The sequence below is a fragment of the Dysidea avara genome, chromosome 11 (genome assembly GCF_963678975.1).
Source record: "Dysidea avara chromosome 11, odDysAvar1.4, whole genome shotgun sequence".
In the NCBI taxonomy this organism is placed as follows: Eukaryota; Metazoa; Porifera; class Demospongiae; order Dictyoceratida; family Dysideidae; genus Dysidea; species Dysidea avara.
In genome coordinates this window covers 2,454,884-2,476,266 of record NC_089282.1, presented here as the reverse complement: position 1 = coordinate 2,476,266, position 21,383 = coordinate 2,454,884, and the positions used below count along the sequence as shown (strand labels likewise).

The window sequence follows — 21,383 nt, the reverse complement described above, 5'->3', positions numbered from 1 at the left end:
GCACACAAGCACACACACACACACACACACACACACACACACACACACACACACACACACACACACAACACTTCTACAAATGATGTTGAATGTTCATATACAAACACAAGGCAATGGATGTCGCTATTGTTATTAATATGCCGTGTATATTATGAGTTGTAGTAGTAGTTTATCTTTCACTAACTATTCTTGTCATATAGTTTACTCACCAGCACAAAACAATGTACACTGTTTACTGTAACAATTATGACAATGCTGAACAAGTGTTACTCAAGCTGATGAAAAGGAGAAAAGATTTTGAAACTGCAGTCAATGTAAGAGTGGGATGGTGTGCCCTTTGTGTTATTGTTAATGATGTACTGTAGAGTTGTTTGAGTAATCCTCGGGTGATGAAGGGATTACGAACTGATTCCTTTCTTATTACACCAGTTCAGAGAATAACCAAGTACAAGTTATTGATAGAGGTGTGTGTGTGTATGTGTGTGCGTGCATGCGCGCACACGCTTGTGTGTACATGCATACGTGTTTTGTATGTGTATGTATGTGTGTTACATGTTTTGGCCTTGTAAGTTGCCAACAACAGGGTTAACATCATACATACAGTCCATACATTGCATCTAAGGTGGACTAAGAAGAGACTCAGCCTACTATTGTCAGTGGCCCATCCACCCTCCTTGGGAGTCCATTCATTCATCTGGCCTAAATAAATCACTTGTAACTAGGATACCCAGCATCCCTTGGCTAGGTGGGTGGGTGTCTCACACAGGGGGTGGGAGAATGGATCAAAGAAGAATCAGTCGAGAAGTGTGTGTGTGTGTGTGTTTGTGTGAGGCGGCAGCTGCCAATTAACAAGTAGTTGTTGTTTTTAAGAACAAGTAGCTTGCACTTGCATTGTTCCAGTTTTCCATGTGGCCAGCCTAAGGAAGCAAATACCAACTATCCATCCAAGCGATAGTTCAGGTGGAACTTTTGGGTCTCCATACCTTCACCTGTGAGACATGGCACAACCTCCTGTGGGGTACTGACTGACAGCAGAAGGCTTTGCTTTTTGTTTGTGTTAGTATCATGTGATGTGTCTGTGTTATAGGTCTCTGTCTACAGTGTATGTTACAGTTTTTTAAACCTACTTTTTAAATTCAGGACCTCATCAAGAGCACTCCTTCCGATCACGAAGACTACGTGTGTTTAGTAGGAGCACTACACACACTGACTGAACTAGCAGAATACATGAATGCTCAGAGACTGGAAGTTGAGACAGTACAGAAGGTTGAGTCACTGAGGAAGAAATTAGTTGGAATTATGGTATGTAATATTTCACATAATTCTAATCATATTTTTATTCCAGGATATATCCAAAAACCGAGTGATCATCAAAGAGGGCACAATCTGCTTACAGAGTATCAGGAAACCGTACAAGGTACTAGAACAATTCAACGATGTACAGTGGAGGCTGGCAAAATTCTTTTAAAGTGTACAGATAATTGAGTGCTTACTTTGTAGCTAGGAAATCTTTGGTGGTGTCTGAATGAGAGTTCTACTTTGTTTCACACATTAGAATACATACATACATACATACATACATACATACATACATACATACATACATACATACATACATACATACATACATACATACATACATACATACATACATACATACATACATACATACATACATACATACATACATACGTACGTACATACATAAATACATACATACATACATACGTACGTACATACATACATACATACATACATACTTTAACATATTATTAGGCATTCGATGACATGGTCAACCTCTCTGTAAATTGTTGTTACAGTTGTATAATATCTTTCTAGTGTATATTATTCAATGACCTGCTAGTATTTGCACTAAGCAGAGATCGAGAGAGTCGACAGATTGTTGAGTTACAGTTACCATTGGAAGCAGTGTGGGTGGATGACTTGAAGGATCTAGATCCTCAGGGATGTGAGTTGCTTCCTTTTGAATGGATTTCATGCATAGTATGTACACATTGTTGTGCAGTGGGGGAAGGTATAACCAAAATATTCTGCCCAAAACTTGTACTAAGCTCTTAAGGTCTTTCCTCCCAATTTTTCCATATACTATATTCGTGTAATTTTAATGTGTTGTTGTCGTTCACTTGTCCCGTATCATGGTTTCCTTTTTGATAAACAATTCCAGAATGTTGCTGCACTACTAAACATTTTGGCAGGTGTAACTGAAATATTGCGAGGCTCATAGATCAGCTGATAAGTTTATCACAGACTTGCAAGACTTCTTCCTCACAGCAAATTTACTATAGTTCCCGCCTTGCAGTATTTAATGACTCTAGTAGTATAAAGTACTTGCAGTGATACGACAGTCTCATCTATCATATTACATACTATCAGAAGATATTTGTATACCCAGGAGAATCCCTACATTAGTTCAATGAAATATTATATTTTCAGATTAACAGTTGAATCCACTTGTATGTGTTTGTACAGACTTACGTAGTAAATAACTTGATATACTGTACTTAGTGTCTTAGAGGGATTCAATTGAATAGTGAAGTAGTGTGTGTATCTGTATGGAATTAGAAAGTTACTATTGTATGGAGTGAAACTTCTCTTGAAGAACATTTCAAATTGTACATGATAAAAATCTCCCTAATAAGGACGAAGGGTTTTGGCCCGAATGTCTGGTTCCATAAATGTACATTAATTCAACACTGAAAGAGGGGAACCACTTTACTACAGCATAAACAGATCAATGGACTTGATCCCAAACTTGTCCTATAGAGTAGTAATAGTGATGGTGTAGGCAGGGTTATCACTTTCAGAATATTATTCAAGTACAGGTAATGTGTAAGAGATTCATGTAGTGTAAGGGACAAAGCATTACTCCATCTTGTACTGTTTACTGTAGCTCATGAGGATGCCATAGAGATATTCACCCCGGACAGACCATATAGGCTGTACACTGGCTCTAAGAATGACAAGAAGTTATGGCTTACTGCATTGAAGGAGACGATTTATAACTTGTTATTGAAACAAGAAAAGTGTGCAGAGAGTGCTGTAAAGGATATTAGTAAGTTTCTTGTGTGTGTAAATTTAGTATTTCACTTACGTGTAATTCTTTGGCTACTGTATATATTTGAATGCAAAGTGAATTTTTTGATCAATAATTTTAATGCAAAGATGGCGTACATAATGTACAGTAGTATGTACACTGTACATAAGTCAAGCTAAATATTTCTAAATATTTCTAAATATTTCTAAATATTTACTTGGTAAATGCTGAGGTGTTTACCAAGAAATCAATGTACATGGCGACTATTCAAGCTCGACCACTATTTGATGCTTGAAAATGATCAAAATCGATTGTGGCACATACCGGCTTGTCCGGCTACTTTTGAACATGCAGCATTTAACCAATGTAATACGGTAATGTAGTTAGACAGAATCTTTACTTGTTAGTTAAAATTGGTTCCTTTTATCCATGTACTTTTATCTGTACAGAGCCTTCTCACAGGTCCCTAGTGGGATAGCATTCACAGAGTACAGTGCATGCATATAATTTGTAGAACTCTCACATGTGATACAGCATGTGTGAATTTTTGTGTTGTTTTATCCACACACGTTACACCAGTAAATAAAGTATTAATGTACATGCATGTTCCTCCCTAGCTCATCGTAACGCAACTTTTGTCTACGCCACTAGTAATGCTTACATGGGAGATTTCTGTGACGGACGTGTGAGTGGTTGTGTGTGTACCTAAATATGTTGTGTGTAGTGTGTACAATATGTGTGGGAGGTACATCATCACTATTAGCATTAGTAGATAATGAAGAAGAGAGTGTCAAATTTGCTTATAGTTGAGCCTATAAAGTTCCTAGGTGGAACAAAACAAGTAGCAGCTGCAAGAAAGAATTGTACAGAGTAATTTTGTTACTATATGTGACTGGATCTGCAACGTATTCACATGTTTTTTTTGAATTCTAATTATCTATAATCTACTTGGCCCTGGTGAAGTTTCAGCCTCACATCCTAAGAAGTTACAGGCCACTATGTCACATCAAAGCAGCAGTACACGATTGATATTTCAGTTTCTTTGCCAATTTTGTCTTTGTCTGTGGTAAAAAGGTGATATAAGGAAAACTTACCCAGCAATGGATCCCCTATTCATGGTGAACAAAGTTTCAACTCCATATATGTTTTGCGTTCATAAGTTACAACCACTTTAGTAAGTGCCTGCAATTAATTTTCCTTATGCACAGCAGATCTTTCTGTTGTTGCTACTTTGTATGGTCGAGTTGCTTAGCTCAAAATGGGAACAAAGTGGACAGAAGTACCAAACTTTCACAGTGAGCTCTTCTGGTGATAAATATTATTACTGGAGGGGGAGCCACCTCCAAATATTATTGTAATCACCAAAATGTGAATATATTCAAATTCCATATAAGCAAATACCCATAACTTATATTATTGCAGGTCTAAACAAAATTCCTTCTGAGTAGGTGAAAAAGATAATATCCAGGTTTTTGACTGTTAGACTATTTCTACACAGAGCAAATGTTAAAATTTTTTTGATGACAACAAGCATTTTACCCGTGCCTTATACTGCTTGTGAGCTTTTGCGGATATGGTCACTTATAAGAAATTGGCTTCTACTCCCTTGTTCTATTCAATCACATTCACTGAACTATAGGCAAGTTAGACCGTCTCTTCTGTTGCTATTAGACAGTGCAGTATAAATTGATGTGCTTTAATGTGTGCATGTGGGTATACCCATATTTAGTCATACCGAGTTATTAATGAAGCCACAATACTATACATTGAGACCAGAAATCAAAACCGTGATACTTAAATATTGAAAATATTGAGTGTATGGTAGTGGTTAATAGCAAAATACAAAGAATTAGATGTTGTGGCATAATGGTGTGTTTGCAGTAGGGGTAAATGCATGTGTTTTTTTTTTTGCCTTGCCATTTCAATATCTTTCTCTTCTATTTGTAATCAATATTGTTTGTACAGTATCCACTACAAAGCCATAATATCATATTTAGTAATGTCAAGGTATTGTGTTTAAAGTATAATGATAAAGAGTTTTGGTAGCACCACAGAGCCGTGTGTGTATGTGTATCTGTTGGTCTATCCTTGGCTCACAAAGTGGGTGTGGTCTAACTAGACTTTGTGTTTTTTGGTAATGTCATGACTACTGAGGCTTTGCATGTATATACTGTACATGCATGTATGTAGTGTGTGTATGTGTGTGTATGTGTGTGTGTGTGTGTATGTGTGTGTGTGTGTGTGTGTTGGTAACTGGGTATGCATGGTAGATGTTGTCATTCAACTCCATTATAGAGACATGGTTATGGTGAGATGTTCTGGCCCAACAAGACCGTGTATAAGGTGAGCTAGTTGATGATGTCATGTGATGTCACTAGTAATCATGTGATCCATTATAACAGGGTTACTGGGAGGATGATGAGAGGAGTGGCAAAGGGGAGTTAACCTACAACACTGGAGAGGTGTATAATGGTGGATGGAGGGATGATAAGCAAAGTGAGAGGGTTAACACTGTGTGACATACATGTGCAACCTTTGTATAATGTGCATACATACATGTGTTTGTGTTGTGTGACATGCTATCTACAGTCATCTACACACACACGTGCACACACACACACGTGCACACACACACACGCGCGCGCACACACGCACACACACACAACACACACACACACGCACACACACACACACAACACACACACACACAACACACACACAACACACACGCACGCACACACACACACACACACACGCACACACACACACAACACACACGCACGCACGCACACACACACACACACACAACACACACGCACACACACACACACACGCGCGCGCACACACACACACAAGCATGCCATCTACACAAGGCTATGTGTGTTCCCCATATAGATGGGATTGGTACCATTCGGTATAACAATGAAGATGAGTATCGTGGAAGCTGGTATGATGGGATCAAACATGGACTGGTATGTGTGTGCAGTGTGCGTGTACAGTTAATTTCAGCGAAATCTGAATACACACAATATTATGTCACATAAATATGATAAAACACCATTGAAACTATTTGAACCAAGGACTGTAGATTTTATTGGCTATGATCATACATGTGATCAAGACTTCATAATATATATACTGAGGAGAGTGTCCTACTCTCATATACCCCTGTAGAAGGGCGTATCGTGAAGTTATGACATAATGATAAGATGTTGTGGTTTGTTATGTATGAGCAGCCGTAAAAGTGCAAAATCGTTAGCACCGTTTCACACTCGCGATACTCAGGATAGCCGTATTCGCGAATCGCCTAGCAAGAAATGCCTACGAAGTGGTCTTAACCCATGAAGGAACGATTGTAGTTCAGTGAGAAATACTTAGAGCTGGAGTTAATCTGGTTGCTAACAACGTTGTTAGGTACACGTTTAATCGATATCATGTTCAACTAATGACATCATTAATTATACAAAGAAAAACGGGCAAACTCAGAAGTGCTACATCCTAACTTCACAATACGCCCTTCTACAGGGGTATATGAGAGTAGGATACTCTCCTCAGTATATATATTATGAACTCTTGGTGTAGTTTGGTGTACACAACTTCTTTTGTTATTCAATCTGTGTGTGTGTGCGTGCGTGCGTGCGTGTGTGCGTGCGTGTGTGTGCAATTATGTTTGTACATGTGTCTTCCTCACATCAATAATAGGGCGACATCTTCTATTCTAACAAGGACAGGTTTCAGGGAACATTCAAAACTGGTCAGATTCATGGACGAGGCAAACTGACTTGTGCTAATGGTCTCACTTATGATGGGGAGTGGCACAACTCGCAGGTGAGTGACCTGTATCATTAAACAGTCAATACACTAAAGTACTGACCTATAAACATTCCATGCTAAAAGTGGCTTGAGAAACTGAACTGTAATACAATTTTGTATTAAGTCTTCTTCCACTTGTGCAACCTTACATTTAGTTGCTAGGATATTCATGTGAACTATTCTAATATAACAGTAACCACTGGGTTACTAAAGCAATCAAAAACTAAATATTGTGTGTACTTGTAACTAATGTCAATAGCATTGTGTCAACTTGTTGATTTGTTACTACAGAGAAGTGGGAAGGGTAAACTATCGCTGGTAACAGGAGATGTTTATGAGTAAGTAGTATGTTTTGGAGTGTTTCCATGTAACACTTGTTGTGGTTGTTAGGGGGGACTTCTTTAACAACTTGATCCATGGCAACGGTATGATGAAGTATGCTAATGGTGATGAGTATGATGGACAATGGGTAGCTGGACTGGTATGTAACTGACTGTTCTATTAGAGTAGTTGATGGCTACAGTATTTGGTATATATGTGTCAATATGTACTGTATTCCTCATGTCCTGTACTTTTGTGTACATACCGTATTGTCTTGAATTACGGCCGGTCTCGTATAAATGCCTGGTCCTGTTTTAGTCGCCAAGGGTATACAGCATCATAACAAAAATAAATGCTGGGTCTCAAACAAAAAAATGTGGAGTGCAGTTATTATTTTTAACGATTCCGGGTGGTGTTATAAACGATGAAGTGAAGAACATTTTGTATAGTTCCCTTTTAAGCTTGAATCTGTGAAATATGCTGAGGGAAATATCAAGGAGAGTCCAGGAGAGTAAAACACCAAGGTATGAAGTTGACAGTGAATGCTGATCAGGTATATAAACGCCAGTCTTGTATAGTCGCCAGTCTCATTTAGTAGCCGGGGTAAAAAGTTGCTTGAAAGAAATAAATGCCCAGGCCGTAACTCGAGACAATACGTTAACTACTGAACAAGGTTCTGGGTTGTCCAGTTAGTCTAAACCTCATAATTCTAATTGCTGCAGCTAATATTTTAAACAGGTGGCTATTGGTTACTATCAAAGAGTATGAGTTGTGGAGCAGTAAGCTTGTGGGATTTATGCAGAGTGTTAAGTGACTGACTTGTTCTTTAACCATCTTTCAATAATATTATCCCCCTAGCTGTCTCCTCAATTATGGTTTAAGAGTGTAAACCTGGTTTATGCTTCATAATTGTCCTATCAGCACTCGTAGAACATGTTCACATGTGTTTTATTCAAGGTGGCTATAGAGTATATGAAATGATTTAAGGTTACTGTTGCTACTCTGTGGGTACAGCTACTGTGTAAGTGGAAATATCGGTGAGTCAAATATTTGACTTTTGACAAAACACTTGCATCATTTTAATTTTAAGGTTTATTAAGCATTGTTTTAATTTGATGGTATGTTTCAAGCATACCAAATTTCCAATTAAAGCCACCACCAAAATTTCCACATATATGGATATTGTATGAGCTGTGTCTAGTACATGTGTGTGTGACTTTGTTATGTCTACACATGTACTATAATGTGTGTCCACATTTGTGTAGCGTAAAGGAAAGGGTAAACTAGTTAAGAAGAATGGAGAGGTGTACGAGGGACTCTGGGAGAACGACATGAGAACTGGAATGGGAACTGCAGCTTACCCCAACAAAGATGTCTACGAGGGATTGTGGCTCAATGGCCTGGTATGTGTGATAGTAACAATATTATCATGCAGTTGCGGGTTAGTAGTTAAACCTCGGCTGTGAGGATTTTGTTGATATATACACCCAAAGCACGAGAGCCGCAGTTAGCAAAACCCGACGCAATCATGGTATAAGTGATATACATCACTCTCACCTGATAGCTGAAAGAACTACAGAGCACACATCCTATTTATTTTATACATCAGTATCTCATAATCGATAGCGTTAGAACGTTTTTCATACATCATCATGCTTTACACGCAATGCCAGAAAAATGTGATTGTGGGATCTAGTTTTAATACCATTTTGTACTACACTAAGCCTAATAAGTTGACAGTAAGTAAGTTGATAATTAAACGCTCCATATTGCTCAATATAATGTCAAAGTGTATTGTATTTTTGAAATGGTTAGGCATCAAAGCGATGAGCAAACCGTGTTTCCATGATATTACCCGGATAATATGCGAGTTAAACCCTGAGTGGTACCTGAGAATTCCCATGCTAAAGTGGTATATATATTACAGCAGACCCTTGGTTATTTTAACTCCAATGTGTTTTAGGCAATGGTAAAGGTGTTCAGATAACTGAAGCCCATACATTTATATACAGAGCTCTGCTGAATCACTCTAATAGAACATACAGCTGTAATCATTTCTAATTGTGGTATGGATAAGCAAGGGTTGGATATCTGAAGGTCTACTGTATAAGGAAACCTTAAATGGCACACTAGCCTCGTAATAGTTTATAAGTCTTTACATTTTGTCAATGTATTCATATCTGTATGTGTAGCCCTACCACCTATATAGCTGTTTCCCAGGAGTTTAACTGGTTATGTACCACTTTCACACCTCAGATCAAAGGAAAGCCAGTGCATATATATCACATATTACACTGACTCGAAATGTTAATGAGATATATGCACTGGTACCAGTGTATATATCTCGTTAAGGCAGTGCATATATCTCGTAGGGGTGGGTGATACAAGTAATAAAATATTTATACCGATACCAGAATGTTCGATACTTTGGTATTGAGTATTTTTATGAAGAATCGGAAATTTCGATACTTGGTGATCACATGATATTTGTTTACATTGTGCATGTGTTACAGATGCAAACACTAAAGAATGGAATCTTTCAGCTATTACTGTACTATAATTAGGGGCGTAGGGAGGGGGGGGTTCCGATGGGGTTCAGGAATCCCCCCTCTAAAATTTAGACTTCTGAGTACAGCATGCAGGACCCTAACATATCATTTAGTGTGGCAAGACAAAATGAGTGAGAAATATAGTGTATGGCACAGCACAACATTTGATAAAGCTTGCATTCTTCTCTCAGGGAAGGATTTACAGAGGTAACATGAGCCCTCTTCAAAACTTGTTAAAAAGATCGATATACCTTAATAGAGCAGTCAGGTATATACTCTAATAGAGTAGTCACGTACACTCTAATAATTATAATATGTTCATATCCATATGTTAAGGAATTAGTGAAGTTTATCTGACATTCTAACATTAAATGCAAAACTGAGCATGACCTTATACTGTTATAGCTTTGGTGTACAGTGTATAAAGATATAGAACTCCAATAATTTGTTATGCAAAATGAATCCTTGCTATGCATATTTTGTAGTTGTAATGTTTTGATTGTAAGTTCCAATTGTGTCAGTGGATTCATGGTTCCTATACCAGTGAGATAACTATAACTTACATATTACTATATGGGTCATTCCATGTCAAATCAACAAGGAATTTAGGGTCACCTCTCAGATTTTGACAAAACTCGGTGTGTTTGTAGCACCTGTGGTGCTTATCACTCATGCAAATTTTTAGCTCCATACACCTCATAATTTCTGATTTATGTGTGTGTGTGGCTGCATAGGTATGTATGTACAACATAACTCCTCAAAAGGGATACGGTACCTGGACACCTAGCTAATTAGGACTCCTGTTTATACCATATAGTAAAAAATTTGGCAGTAAAAAAGTGTAACAAACCTGAGGACAAACCCCTCTGTTGAAAAAATTGGCAGAAAAACTTTGGCGATTGAAATAATATTCGCCAGTTTTTTACTGTACGGTACGTAAGGATAAACGACAAGGTGTCAACTCATCAGTTAAGTAGTGTAGTAAGTGTATAGGTAGCTAGCGTTGTTTTTGTAGCTACTGATCTAACTACGTGCTAACAAAGGCATGCTTCGCTATCTCCTGCGATGCCGAGAGTAACCGTATTTTACCTTTTCAGTAGCGGAGGTTATCACATATATCAAAATATTTGGCCAAATCCATCGCGAGACGATGAACTAGCTAGCTGACATGCGAACGGGAAGCCAGTTGGAAATGCTATCCCAAGGAGTGCGTTCCAGCTGTGGGACACATTTCGAAGATCTCCAAAGTCAATTCGATCTTTATTGCGTGGTGGTACGAGCTGACCTTCACCTCAAGTTCTAGTTACTCAATGTGCTCGTGTGATCATCTAAAATAATTGGCGAAAAATACTTTGGCGAATTGAATGTTATTTGCCAAATTCACCAAAGTTTTTTACTATATGGTATTCCCACTCTAGTGGTGCACATATACATTTAGACCAAGATACTTCTGTGGCTTTTGTAATATGAGCACTTTATTATGGTCCTAGGAATGGAGGAGTTTACTGTATACTTGCACTACTTGTATCTCAATGTGTGAAATTATAAATTACTATACATTTATGACCACTTTGAAGATCAAATCATAAATTCATGTACATACTCATGCAGGAGGTAAACAAGTTGACCACATTTTCATGTGTATTACATTTGCCTGTACTAATCTTCAATGCGTGAATGCAAAATACTTTGAATAACCATTTAATAATTATGATACTATAAATCACACATTGAGGTGCAAGCAAGTGTTCATAATATAAAACACTCTTGGTACAAGTAATGCGTCTACTGTATACAGTGTAACTCTTCTTTTCCCTACACCATTGATACGGTGTTCTAAACCACATACTTTTCTCGGGTCCAAATGTATGTACAATTATAAAGTGAGATCATGAACACGTATCCTGGCTATCAAGGTACCTGGGTATCCTTTTTGAGGTCTGTTATACCTATGCATGTACATGGCTTGAATAGAGTGGAGTGGGACTACATATGTAAGTGCACTACAACAGGATTTGACTTAACGTAATAAACACTGTAATTCTGAAGAGATGGTACAGCATTCATGTGTTTATGGGTGCATGGTGATCTCATTTAAAGCCCACCTATCTAATAAAAACCATTTTTAGATGTGCTGGAAAGAGTTGATACTTTGGTGCTATACATTAATATCCAGTTAAAAAGTATAAATTAACTGCAGCACATACAGTGTAGGTGGTCTTTCAATACAGGTGGTCACTAATACAGATTGCACTGTACCTAGACATCTTCACTCTGTAAGACAAACTTGGCATGGTCTTGTTGTAAGTGGATATTAGAGGTGTACACTCCATACAGCAATAATAGGGTACAAAATTCCACTGCATACAACAACATAATTCATTATATCTCTTGAGCCCATTATGGTCCCACCACAAAAATTCTATCAAACATAGACCATGACCCAATCATTATTCACAAAAAAATTCAAAGAATTTCAAGCAGCCTTTTTCGAAATATACAGGATTAAAGTTTTCAATAAAGCACCTTTGAACCATAATTACGTAGATATCCCATAATTTAGGGATCACTGGTAAGGTAAATCAACAGTCTCCCATCTGTGAATTTGTGTTTAAAATATTTACACACTACGAAGTTACAGTCAATTTTGTAACTAGAGATGGACCAATTTTTCATGAATTATTCAAAACATTTGTGGTCATAAATCAGAAACTATGAGGTGTATGGAGCTAAAAATTTGCATGAGTGATAAGCACCACAGGTACTACAAACACACTAAGTTTTGTCAAAATCCGAGAGGTGACCCCAAATTCCTTGTTCATTTGACCCATATGTGTCTCTATGTGTTTTATTGTCTATTTCCACTAGGTAGCTTTATCTAATACTAGCTTCATCCCAAAGGCACTCATATGCTTTATAATTAATGCACTTTTTTTGCATAAAATATAACAAGTACTTGTAATGATACTCATCAATACCATGACAAAAGTACTTGGAATCATATCGACGCAAAATTTTCTGGTATCACCCACCCCTAATATCTCGTTAACTCAAGATATTGCAATCATGTTAACCCATTCAAGAAATCTTTGATGTCCTTTGCTATCTCTTTGTGCCATTATATAGTCACGCATGCTAAGATTGATTGTGGGATTTGGTTTATTAAAGTGTGTTGAGTAGTTCCATTGACTGAAATGGAGCTGTTTCTAATACAGGTGAGCTCTATTTTGATAAGTTCTAGATACCTATCTCAATGTTACATAACACCCGCTAAGTAAATTGAGCCAGTAGAATCATGCGTGACTAATTTTATTCATGGATACAATTTATTCATAGTAAATACTTGGAAGCACTTATATAATAGTTAGACACCAAGACCAAGGGAACTAAGCGATTTAGTAACCCTGATGGCCCGAGGCTGTAGCGTCCCGAGCGCAGCGAGGGCGCTACTAAGGGCCAGAAGGGTTACTAAATCGCTTAGTTCCCGTTGGTTGCGGTGTCTAACTTATTTAGACTATGGTTTAAAGTACATACCTTTATAGCCAGAGCATTAGGGTGGCGTGAAAGAGCAATGCAGAACAGCAGAACGGTTTCTTCCTGGAGTCCTTACAGCGCCCACAAAAATAATTATTCGACCGGTAACCAGAGTAACGGCTAGAGCTATACTAGATATGCCGCTTAGTCTACTATTTCTCCAGAATTATTCACAGAACACAGAGAAGAATTGTATTACAGTATTATCAGGTACTCCAGTGTACCTTTCGTGTTATAATTATTTTTCACGTACAAAATTGCCTGAGGGCGGGTTACTAAATGAACATGTGTAGGTGACTAAATGAGCATGTCAGGTGACTAAGTGATTTAGTAACCCTCTAAATGAGCTATATCATAGTCTAAAACAGTGTTAAACCATCATTATCAAAATATCAAGTTGCGCTTCGATGTCCTGTGTCTCGTTGTTACGCACCGTGCACTAAATAGATTGAGCCATTGGTAGTGAAGTGGTATTCATGCACGACTGTAATGGCTATAATTTACTGATTATTATAGTGAATACCTGGGAGTTCTTATTGTATACCAGTGTTAAACCATCTTTATCAAGTCGCGTTTCAATGTCCTGTGTCTCCTTGCTCACTGTATAAACCCACAATCAAACTTTTTGTATGCTCGTGTCGTTGCGCGTACGTTTGAACTCTTAGCACAGTAACTCCTTGTCATTATTCTTACGTTGTTTCCAGTGTCCACTTTCAAAATTCACATAACCCTAATATAAATACACTTGTGAAGCATGCCAGCAGTTTCTCACATGTGTAGGTGATTAACCCATGTGGCACATATTAGTTATACCACAGGCATTCGTGCTTTGCCTGATATATATGCACTCGTGCCCATGGTATAACTATTGTTTATACTGCTTATAGTCATCTGTTAGTGTTGAGGGTTGGACCATTGTGACTTAATGAGCTAAACCCTGTATAGTTTGTTATTGTCTTAGCATTATTTACAGTGTTCCAAGAATGGATTACCAAATTTTAAGCCTATTATGGGAACAACCAATGGAAAATGCCTGATAAAGGTTATCATGTGAATATACAGGTTGGATTTTGCAGCACAATGCTTCTTTGTAGCATTGTTAGATCCTTCCTTTGAAATGATCACAAAATCACTTTAATAGAGTAGTCACCTGCATTAAAATACTCTAATAGAGCAGTCAAGAATGTTTCACTAGTGATCCCACCAGGACCTGCATTAAGAGCCTGGACTATACATGTAGCTCTCATAGATTAGGTATACAGACTAGCTAAGTCATCAACATTGAAAGTTAGCTACTCCCTTGAAACCATAAAGATGTTTACCACGGTTTTACAAGAACGAAACAAACGTATTATTTGAACTATCCATAAACGGACAGATAAATGGTATATAGGTTTACTTGTTTCTTGAGTAATAGTTCAGTTAATACTTGCATACTTTTTAGCTACTCAGTATCCATTTTTTATAAAGCGTACTTGTATGGATAGTGGAACCTCAGTTATGCGGACCACACTTATCTGGATTCTTGGTTAACCGAACTATGTAAATGATTGTTTATTAGGGTAGTCTAATACTACAAACGCTGTATGATATTTTACCAATGTTCTTTAAGGTTATTTATGCACAGTTTCAGAGATATGGACTTTTCAGACTTATGGACCACCCCTGGTCCCAAGAGGTTCGGATAACTGAGGTTCCACTGTATAAACTGGGACCCAGGTACCCTGGAATTTTATATACTTCTCAATGTCTATACATTCTATACTTGTACTAGATATCTCTGCAAGTCACAGCATGTAGTCTTGCATGGCTAATCCACTCACAATGCCTCACATGATGTTTATCTGAAGCTGAATGGTAGGCCGCATTAGGGCACTCGTGCTGCACAAACAGCATACTAGTCTAGTATGTTGCCTAGCTGCTAAAGTTCAAAAATTTTGTGGAAACAAATGTTCCAGTGAACTAGTGTGACCACTGCAAGTTACACCAGCAGCTTGACATACAGACTTTGTGCATCATGTGACATACGAAGAAGACTTGTTAGAATTATTAATAGCTATTAAGTCCTTGATTAACAGTACTTGTATGACGAGCCACTGTGATGGAGAAAGAGCGGCTATGTGAGAGTAGCCACTGTGATTATCAGAGGTGTCTAGTACATTGTGAAGTATGCGAAACTCCAGTCTTTGCTGGTCCCCGAGTCTCAGCTCCAGGTCAACAGGTTACCGTACCCACAAGTTATGTGAGATGGTACATATTCAAAGTCTCTCAGCAGCTGGGGACATAGTTTGGCACCACACCCCTGCTTGCTATACAGACACTTACAACAACTATGTTTCTTGCTCTGATTGTTTAAACTTCAAATTGATGTTCACACACATTTTCAAAGCCCTGTAAAGCAAACCTAAATTAGTAATAGTATGTTATATCAGCCATCTCCTCTTGTTTACTGCACCCACCCTCTACAGCGTCACGGCCAGGGAAGGATGACATTCACAAATGGTGACGTCTACACTGGCAAGTTTGATCATAACGTGATCAGTGGGGAGGGAGAGATGCGGTACAAAGATGGCGGTAGGTACAATGGTGCCTGGAAGAATGGCAAGGTGGGGAGGTGTGATTATGTCATTGTTACCATGGTAATCTTATAGCATCATGGCTATGGGGTTAAGGTGTACTTTGACAAGGCTACCTACAATGGTGAGTGCATTGTGTAAAATTGTAAAACGACTTTTAAACCGGGCGCACACCCACAGTAGGCTATGGACACACACCTTGTTTCCTGAAATTGTTTTCCAAAATTGTGCATGTGTGTGTGTTTGTATGTATGTACGTGCGAATGTATGTGTGTATGCATGTATGTATGTATGTATGTATGTATTTCTATGTCCATATCCTTGTGAGTATATGTTCCCAGTGTTTAGGTAGCATTTGTTACACTTCTGTAAGTGTTTGTGTTGTTGCTACCCCCAGGGGAGTGGAGACACGGATTACGTAGTGGTGAAGGAGAACACATAGCATGTGATGGTACTAGTTATTCTGGCCATTGGCAGTATGACAAGGTAATTATGTGGTAATATGACATCATTGTAAGTCACTACTCATTCTCCTATACAGCCTCATGGTAGAGGGAAACTGATCACTCCTTGTGATGAGTACAGCTACGATGGTAAGTGTCATGGATTAATGGTGGGATTGATTACATAGGTACTAGAAAGTTGAGGTGCACCAATATTTTTAGCCGATATTCCAATAACTGATATAAAATAATATTATCAAGCTGATAAACAAACTTGATCCAGTATGTTAGCACAGACGTTTTCCCTAACAATTTGCACTCTAAATTTAGTTAATAAGCGTCAGAGTGGGACCGTAATGAACAGCAACATTACAAGCAGGATATTACTAGAGCACAAGTGCCCATAAATAGATGTTTATGTATATCTGTATCTGCTGCTTGTTCACACATGTTACCAATCCGATACTGATAAGCAAAAACAAGGCCAATATTTGAAAGCCAATCTGATTATCGGTACACCTCCGCTAGAAGGGTCTTTATCCCAAATTAGTTTTGAACATGAAACGTGCAGAAGAACATTAGCCGTGTGTTACTGTTAGGGCTGTGTGGTAATAAACAAAAACTTTTATTTCGATGATTTCCGATAACAAAAAACCAATATTATCTCGATAATGAAATGATGAAACGTTGTCATAGAGTATACAGTTTGTACAATAATTGTTTAAAACTTAGGAAAGTTGTCTTCTTCAGCACTGCCGCAGTTGATTGTGACCTTACTTACAAGAGTACTATTTGCCTGCTTTTGATATACAATAGTCTACAGAGATTTACTAGATATCGATGATAGAAAAGTCATTATCTTTATCATGATAATCATTTTGTCATTATTATCACATAGCCCTAGTTACTTTATAACATGTACATGAAGCAAAACGTAATTTCATGTACTAATAACTAGGGCTGAAGTGATCATGGATTTGTACTATTTCAGTATTCTCTAGAATTAACGAGCAAGTACTCATAATACTAGCAACTTGTAGCCACACCATAACACATTTTATACCAGCAACTTGTAGCCATACTGTGTAACACATTTTATACCAGCACCTATGCAGTAGCTGAGAAAGAAAGAGGACACAAAGGACCATGATGCATGTATTGTGCAGCTCCTTAAGGTATGTCTTGGGCTGAAGTGACATCGACCAGTGAGGAAATCAAGCTTGTAGCCTTAGCCATAGTTGAGTTGTGCTTGGCTGGAGGCATGCAGGCAGTCAGTTAGTAGAAAATTCAAAAATTTTAACTTGTTGAAAGGGTTTGAGGTGGCTTGGTTATGCCTAATCAATAGTGCCAATCTGTTATGAAGGAAGGTGCAGGGCTTGCTTTTGGGTGATATTCTTGGACAAGTGCAGTACTGCCCAAGCGCAACATTGCACTCGCTTGCACGTGCAATTTTGCTCAAGGTTTTAAAAATATCTAATTAAGGGGCGTGGCAACTGTTTCGCTCACAAGACAACGTGGCAGCTGTTTCGCTCATGAGGGAAACAGTTGCCACACCCCTTAATTAGTGATTTTTTAAAATCTCGAGCAAAATTGTATGTGCAAGCGAGTGGGCAGTACTGTAATGATGTGCTATTGTCATAGTGACACTGTCAATTCAAAGGGTAGATCTTGATACTCACAGTCACTTTCTTATGCTGTTTTTTAACCTGCTTTGCTCAGAGAAATAGCCTTACTGTTAGTTTACTCTCTAAACAAGGCAGGCATTGTTTGTGCTGATGCTCTACGCCAGTGTGGTGCTGACACTATCAACTTGAAGTGATGGTGAATCTTAACAATAGTAGCCACAGTGTGCTTTTCTTGCATATTGAATTTATTTGGTTAAAAATCAATACATTACTATTTGAAGGGACACGCCCCCAAAAGTACGTAAAATGCTTAAAATGGTGTAAAAACACGGTGATTTTTAAAGCACCCACAACATTACGTAGTGGTACCCACAAAAAACGGCCTGCTAATTACTCACATACCTCTAAGGAATACTCCACCTTATTTTCATGGTTGTAGCTGCAGCGGATACGTGGGCCCAGCACAGTTTCTGAACCCGGTTCGTCACTTTGCCCAATGCGTAATGTATTGTGGGATTCACCCGTTACCAAGACTATGGGAATTCGTCTTAAACTAATTAGTTTAAACACAAAAAACGGTCTGGAACATTGTGTACATGAATAATACTTCAGTAATCGGGCCATTTAGTTTAAAGACAAAAGTTAAGGAGAGCCGCTTCGAGAATAGTGCCGCGTGAGTAACTTAGTTTAGAATGGCTTTGTTCTAGTTTCTGTAGGCCTATATAAACAGACACCATGTTTCCCAAGCCAACTTTTAGTGGGTTTCTCGTGCGCTTTTGACCTTACCATGTCTGTAGATATGCGGAATTCCACTAAATTCAGTAAATTTAATTAGGTTCGCAATCCCCAATGGCTATTTTCAATATGGATAACAAGCCAGTATTGGTTTTATATCCCTCAGATGATTTGTGCCAGCAGTTGCTGTGATTACCTTGTACTACGGCTGTGGTCTCTCCATAGTGTCCTTGGGTCTCTAATAGTGTAGAACCTTGTCAGCTTGTTCTAACTGTAACTTATCAACTGTTGCATGCTAGTATGTCATTTGTGAGGTCTGTTTTCTGCAATGGGGTGAACACTCTTACTTGGTTACCTACTATTTCAGAAGCTAGAAACAAACATTGTTAAGTCTGACAAGCATAATATCAAAATTAGTTGTGAATTTTAATGTTTTGTAGAATTTAACCAAGTCATTAACCTAGCAAGCCACTTCTGCTCTACACTGAACCATTGAGAATGGCTGTAGCCTTTACCCCAGACCTCACAAATGTCTTGTTGTTGACAAAACAATAGTTGTTAAGCATTTTACTATTCTTGTGTCATATCATGCAATCCCTTTATTTGCCCATTCTGTTACAGGTGAGTGGGTTCATGGATTAAGAGAAGGGAAAGGTTATGAAGTGACGAGGTGTGGTGTTCATGAGGGAGACTGGAGGAGTAACAGCAAACATGGCTCGGGCACAGAACGATCACTTGTGGGTACTGTCTTTGAAGGAAGGTGGTTGTACAATCAGAAAAGTTCAAGAGGAGTGAGGAAAATGGTCCATGGTGAACAACAAGATCAAGTGAGTGAATAATTAACTAGGGTGGAATAAATCTTTACTGCGACTTGTATAGAAAGACCATCTCCCCCAACTGAGAAATTTGTTCAGTGATTCACCTGCCTATAGTGCAGTCATTTGCTTGTTAAGACTGTATAGATATGATAATCTTACAATGCCATTGAAAGCAAAGTTATAGTAGCAGGCACCACTATTGTACAGATATTCTTGTAGTATGCAGACAACAGTTTTTTTGTTTGGAATAAAGGGTATATATACAACCATAGATACTAGGGGATGGGAAATGCAATAACATGACATCACTAAATACGTACATTTCTATGGAGGGTTTGCACGCGAAAAGTATTGTGGCGCGAATTATAAAAATGCTTAACAACTGTTGCTAGTCTGACATTTGTGAGGTTTACTTTTCAATGGCACGCAATGGGGCGAATGTACTTATTTCGTCACCACGTTTTACCAAATAAGAGAATCTCAGTCAAAAGTTAGGATAAGGTTAGAAACAAACATTAAATACTAGCACTAAGTTGGACAAGTGTAATATCGAATTTTTGTTGATTAGTCGTGAACACTAACACTTTGTACAATTTTGACGATGGCTATCCTAGTTTACTGAACCACTGAGACTGGCTGTAGCCTTCACTCGCGTACCTCACAAATGTCTGACAAGCAACAGTTGTTAAGCATTTTACGAAAATACATCATAACGCATCACGCATGCAATCCCTCTATTGAAATTCCATATCTTATGTCACAAATGTACTTGTTACACTTTGCTGCACTTGTATCGAAGAGAAGCAAATTGTTGTAACAAGAAAATTTTGTAACCAACGGCTGTGAACTTCGCTACAATGAGCTCAAGTAAGCAAATGAAGGAACTAGGATTGTACCAACCATCAAGAAAGTTATACGCAAAATAAAATATAAGTAAAAAATGGCCCAAAAAGTACTTTAAATCCCATTACGTTCTTCCCAAATATGGTCACGCAAGGGTAAAAGGCTGTGTTGGTGACATGCCTAGCTTACTACAAGACTCAAAAGTGGAACCAAATATACGAGAAGCAGTATGGTCGAGGCACAAAGGTACTATGAGCAAATGTACAATGGCATGTAACAGTCACAGTTGATGTGATACGCTTTGTTACAAAATCTACGGTTTGAATTCTCTCGCCAATATTTCTCACAAAGACCTAAATACTTCCTGTAGTCTGTTGGATTATTATTTAGCTATGCTTCTTAGAACATTAATTCCCATATTTGAGCACAAAGCTGTCTCGTCCTTTCAAGTCATGTGTAACATAAATCAAACCAGTGCATTTCCTATCCCTTTATGTGCTCTATTATCTATGTTACAACAAACAATTAGTCAATCTATTAACCTATTCAGGACGCCTCACAAGACATCACTTTCTCACATTGAATAGTGATTCATCTTTTGTGTGTTGCATGCAATAACACATCAGTTAGCCAGACTTTCATCTAACCGCATGCTGAATAATTGTTTTATTACCAAGTGATTCGTTTAATTTGGTACATTGTCTTGTTTCATCTTTAGTAGCACTTGCTGTATTCCCCCCTACAGGTATGGAGCAATGGTAATCTACTGTCTGACAGTATAGGCATGGTCTGTGTTGAGTTACCACAACTACCCCGAATTGACAACTAATCTACACACACTACAGCAATATGGAATTTTTGTAAACGCATTATTTATTGTATATCAGAGGAATACTTACTTGTTTGGTTTGTATATATCATATATATTGTATATCTTATTTTTATTGTACTTGCTAATAAGATTAGCTGTTTGATGTGTATTATTGTTTGAGTTGTAAAATGTGTTGTTATAGCTAACAATCAAGAGTTTTGAGTTATGCAAAATGTTTGGATCCAACTGTGCAAACACAA

The 21,383-nt window shown here is 38.0% G+C and overlaps 1 protein-coding gene across 1 annotated transcript in view; it reads left to right on the top strand.

The window, feature by feature from the left end:
• Nucleotides 1-21,356, top strand: part of LOC136237541 (myosin-M heavy chain-like) — a 26,291-nt gene extending 4,935 nt beyond the window's left edge. Inside the window, exons 6-25 of the mRNA XM_066027720.1 lie at nt 201-314; nt 366-464; nt 1,141-1,302; nt 1,346-1,417; nt 1,840-1,969; nt 2,912-3,073; nt 3,673-3,740; nt 5,351-5,398; nt 5,458-5,551; nt 5,951-6,027; nt 6,758-6,883; nt 7,160-7,206; nt 7,259-7,349; nt 8,455-8,592; nt 15,741-15,878; nt 15,924-15,972; nt 16,246-16,334; nt 16,390-16,441; nt 19,273-19,478; nt 21,058-21,356. Of these exons, the coding sequence (XP_065883792.1) occupies nt 201-314; nt 366-464; nt 1,141-1,302; nt 1,346-1,417; nt 1,840-1,969; nt 2,912-3,073; nt 3,673-3,740; nt 5,351-5,398; nt 5,458-5,551; nt 5,951-6,027; nt 6,758-6,883; nt 7,160-7,206; nt 7,259-7,349; nt 8,455-8,592; nt 15,741-15,878; nt 15,924-15,972; nt 16,246-16,334; nt 16,390-16,441; nt 19,273-19,478; nt 21,058-21,141 (2,046 nt within the window). The 3' untranslated portion in view covers nt 21,142-21,356. The remainder of the gene's footprint in view (nt 1-200; nt 315-365; nt 465-1,140; nt 1,303-1,345; nt 1,418-1,839; nt 1,970-2,911; nt 3,074-3,672; nt 3,741-5,350; nt 5,399-5,457; nt 5,552-5,950; nt 6,028-6,757; nt 6,884-7,159; nt 7,207-7,258; nt 7,350-8,454; nt 8,593-15,740; nt 15,879-15,923; nt 15,973-16,245; nt 16,335-16,389; nt 16,442-19,272; nt 19,479-21,057) is intronic.
• Nucleotides 21,357-21,383: the final 27 nt, after the last annotated feature.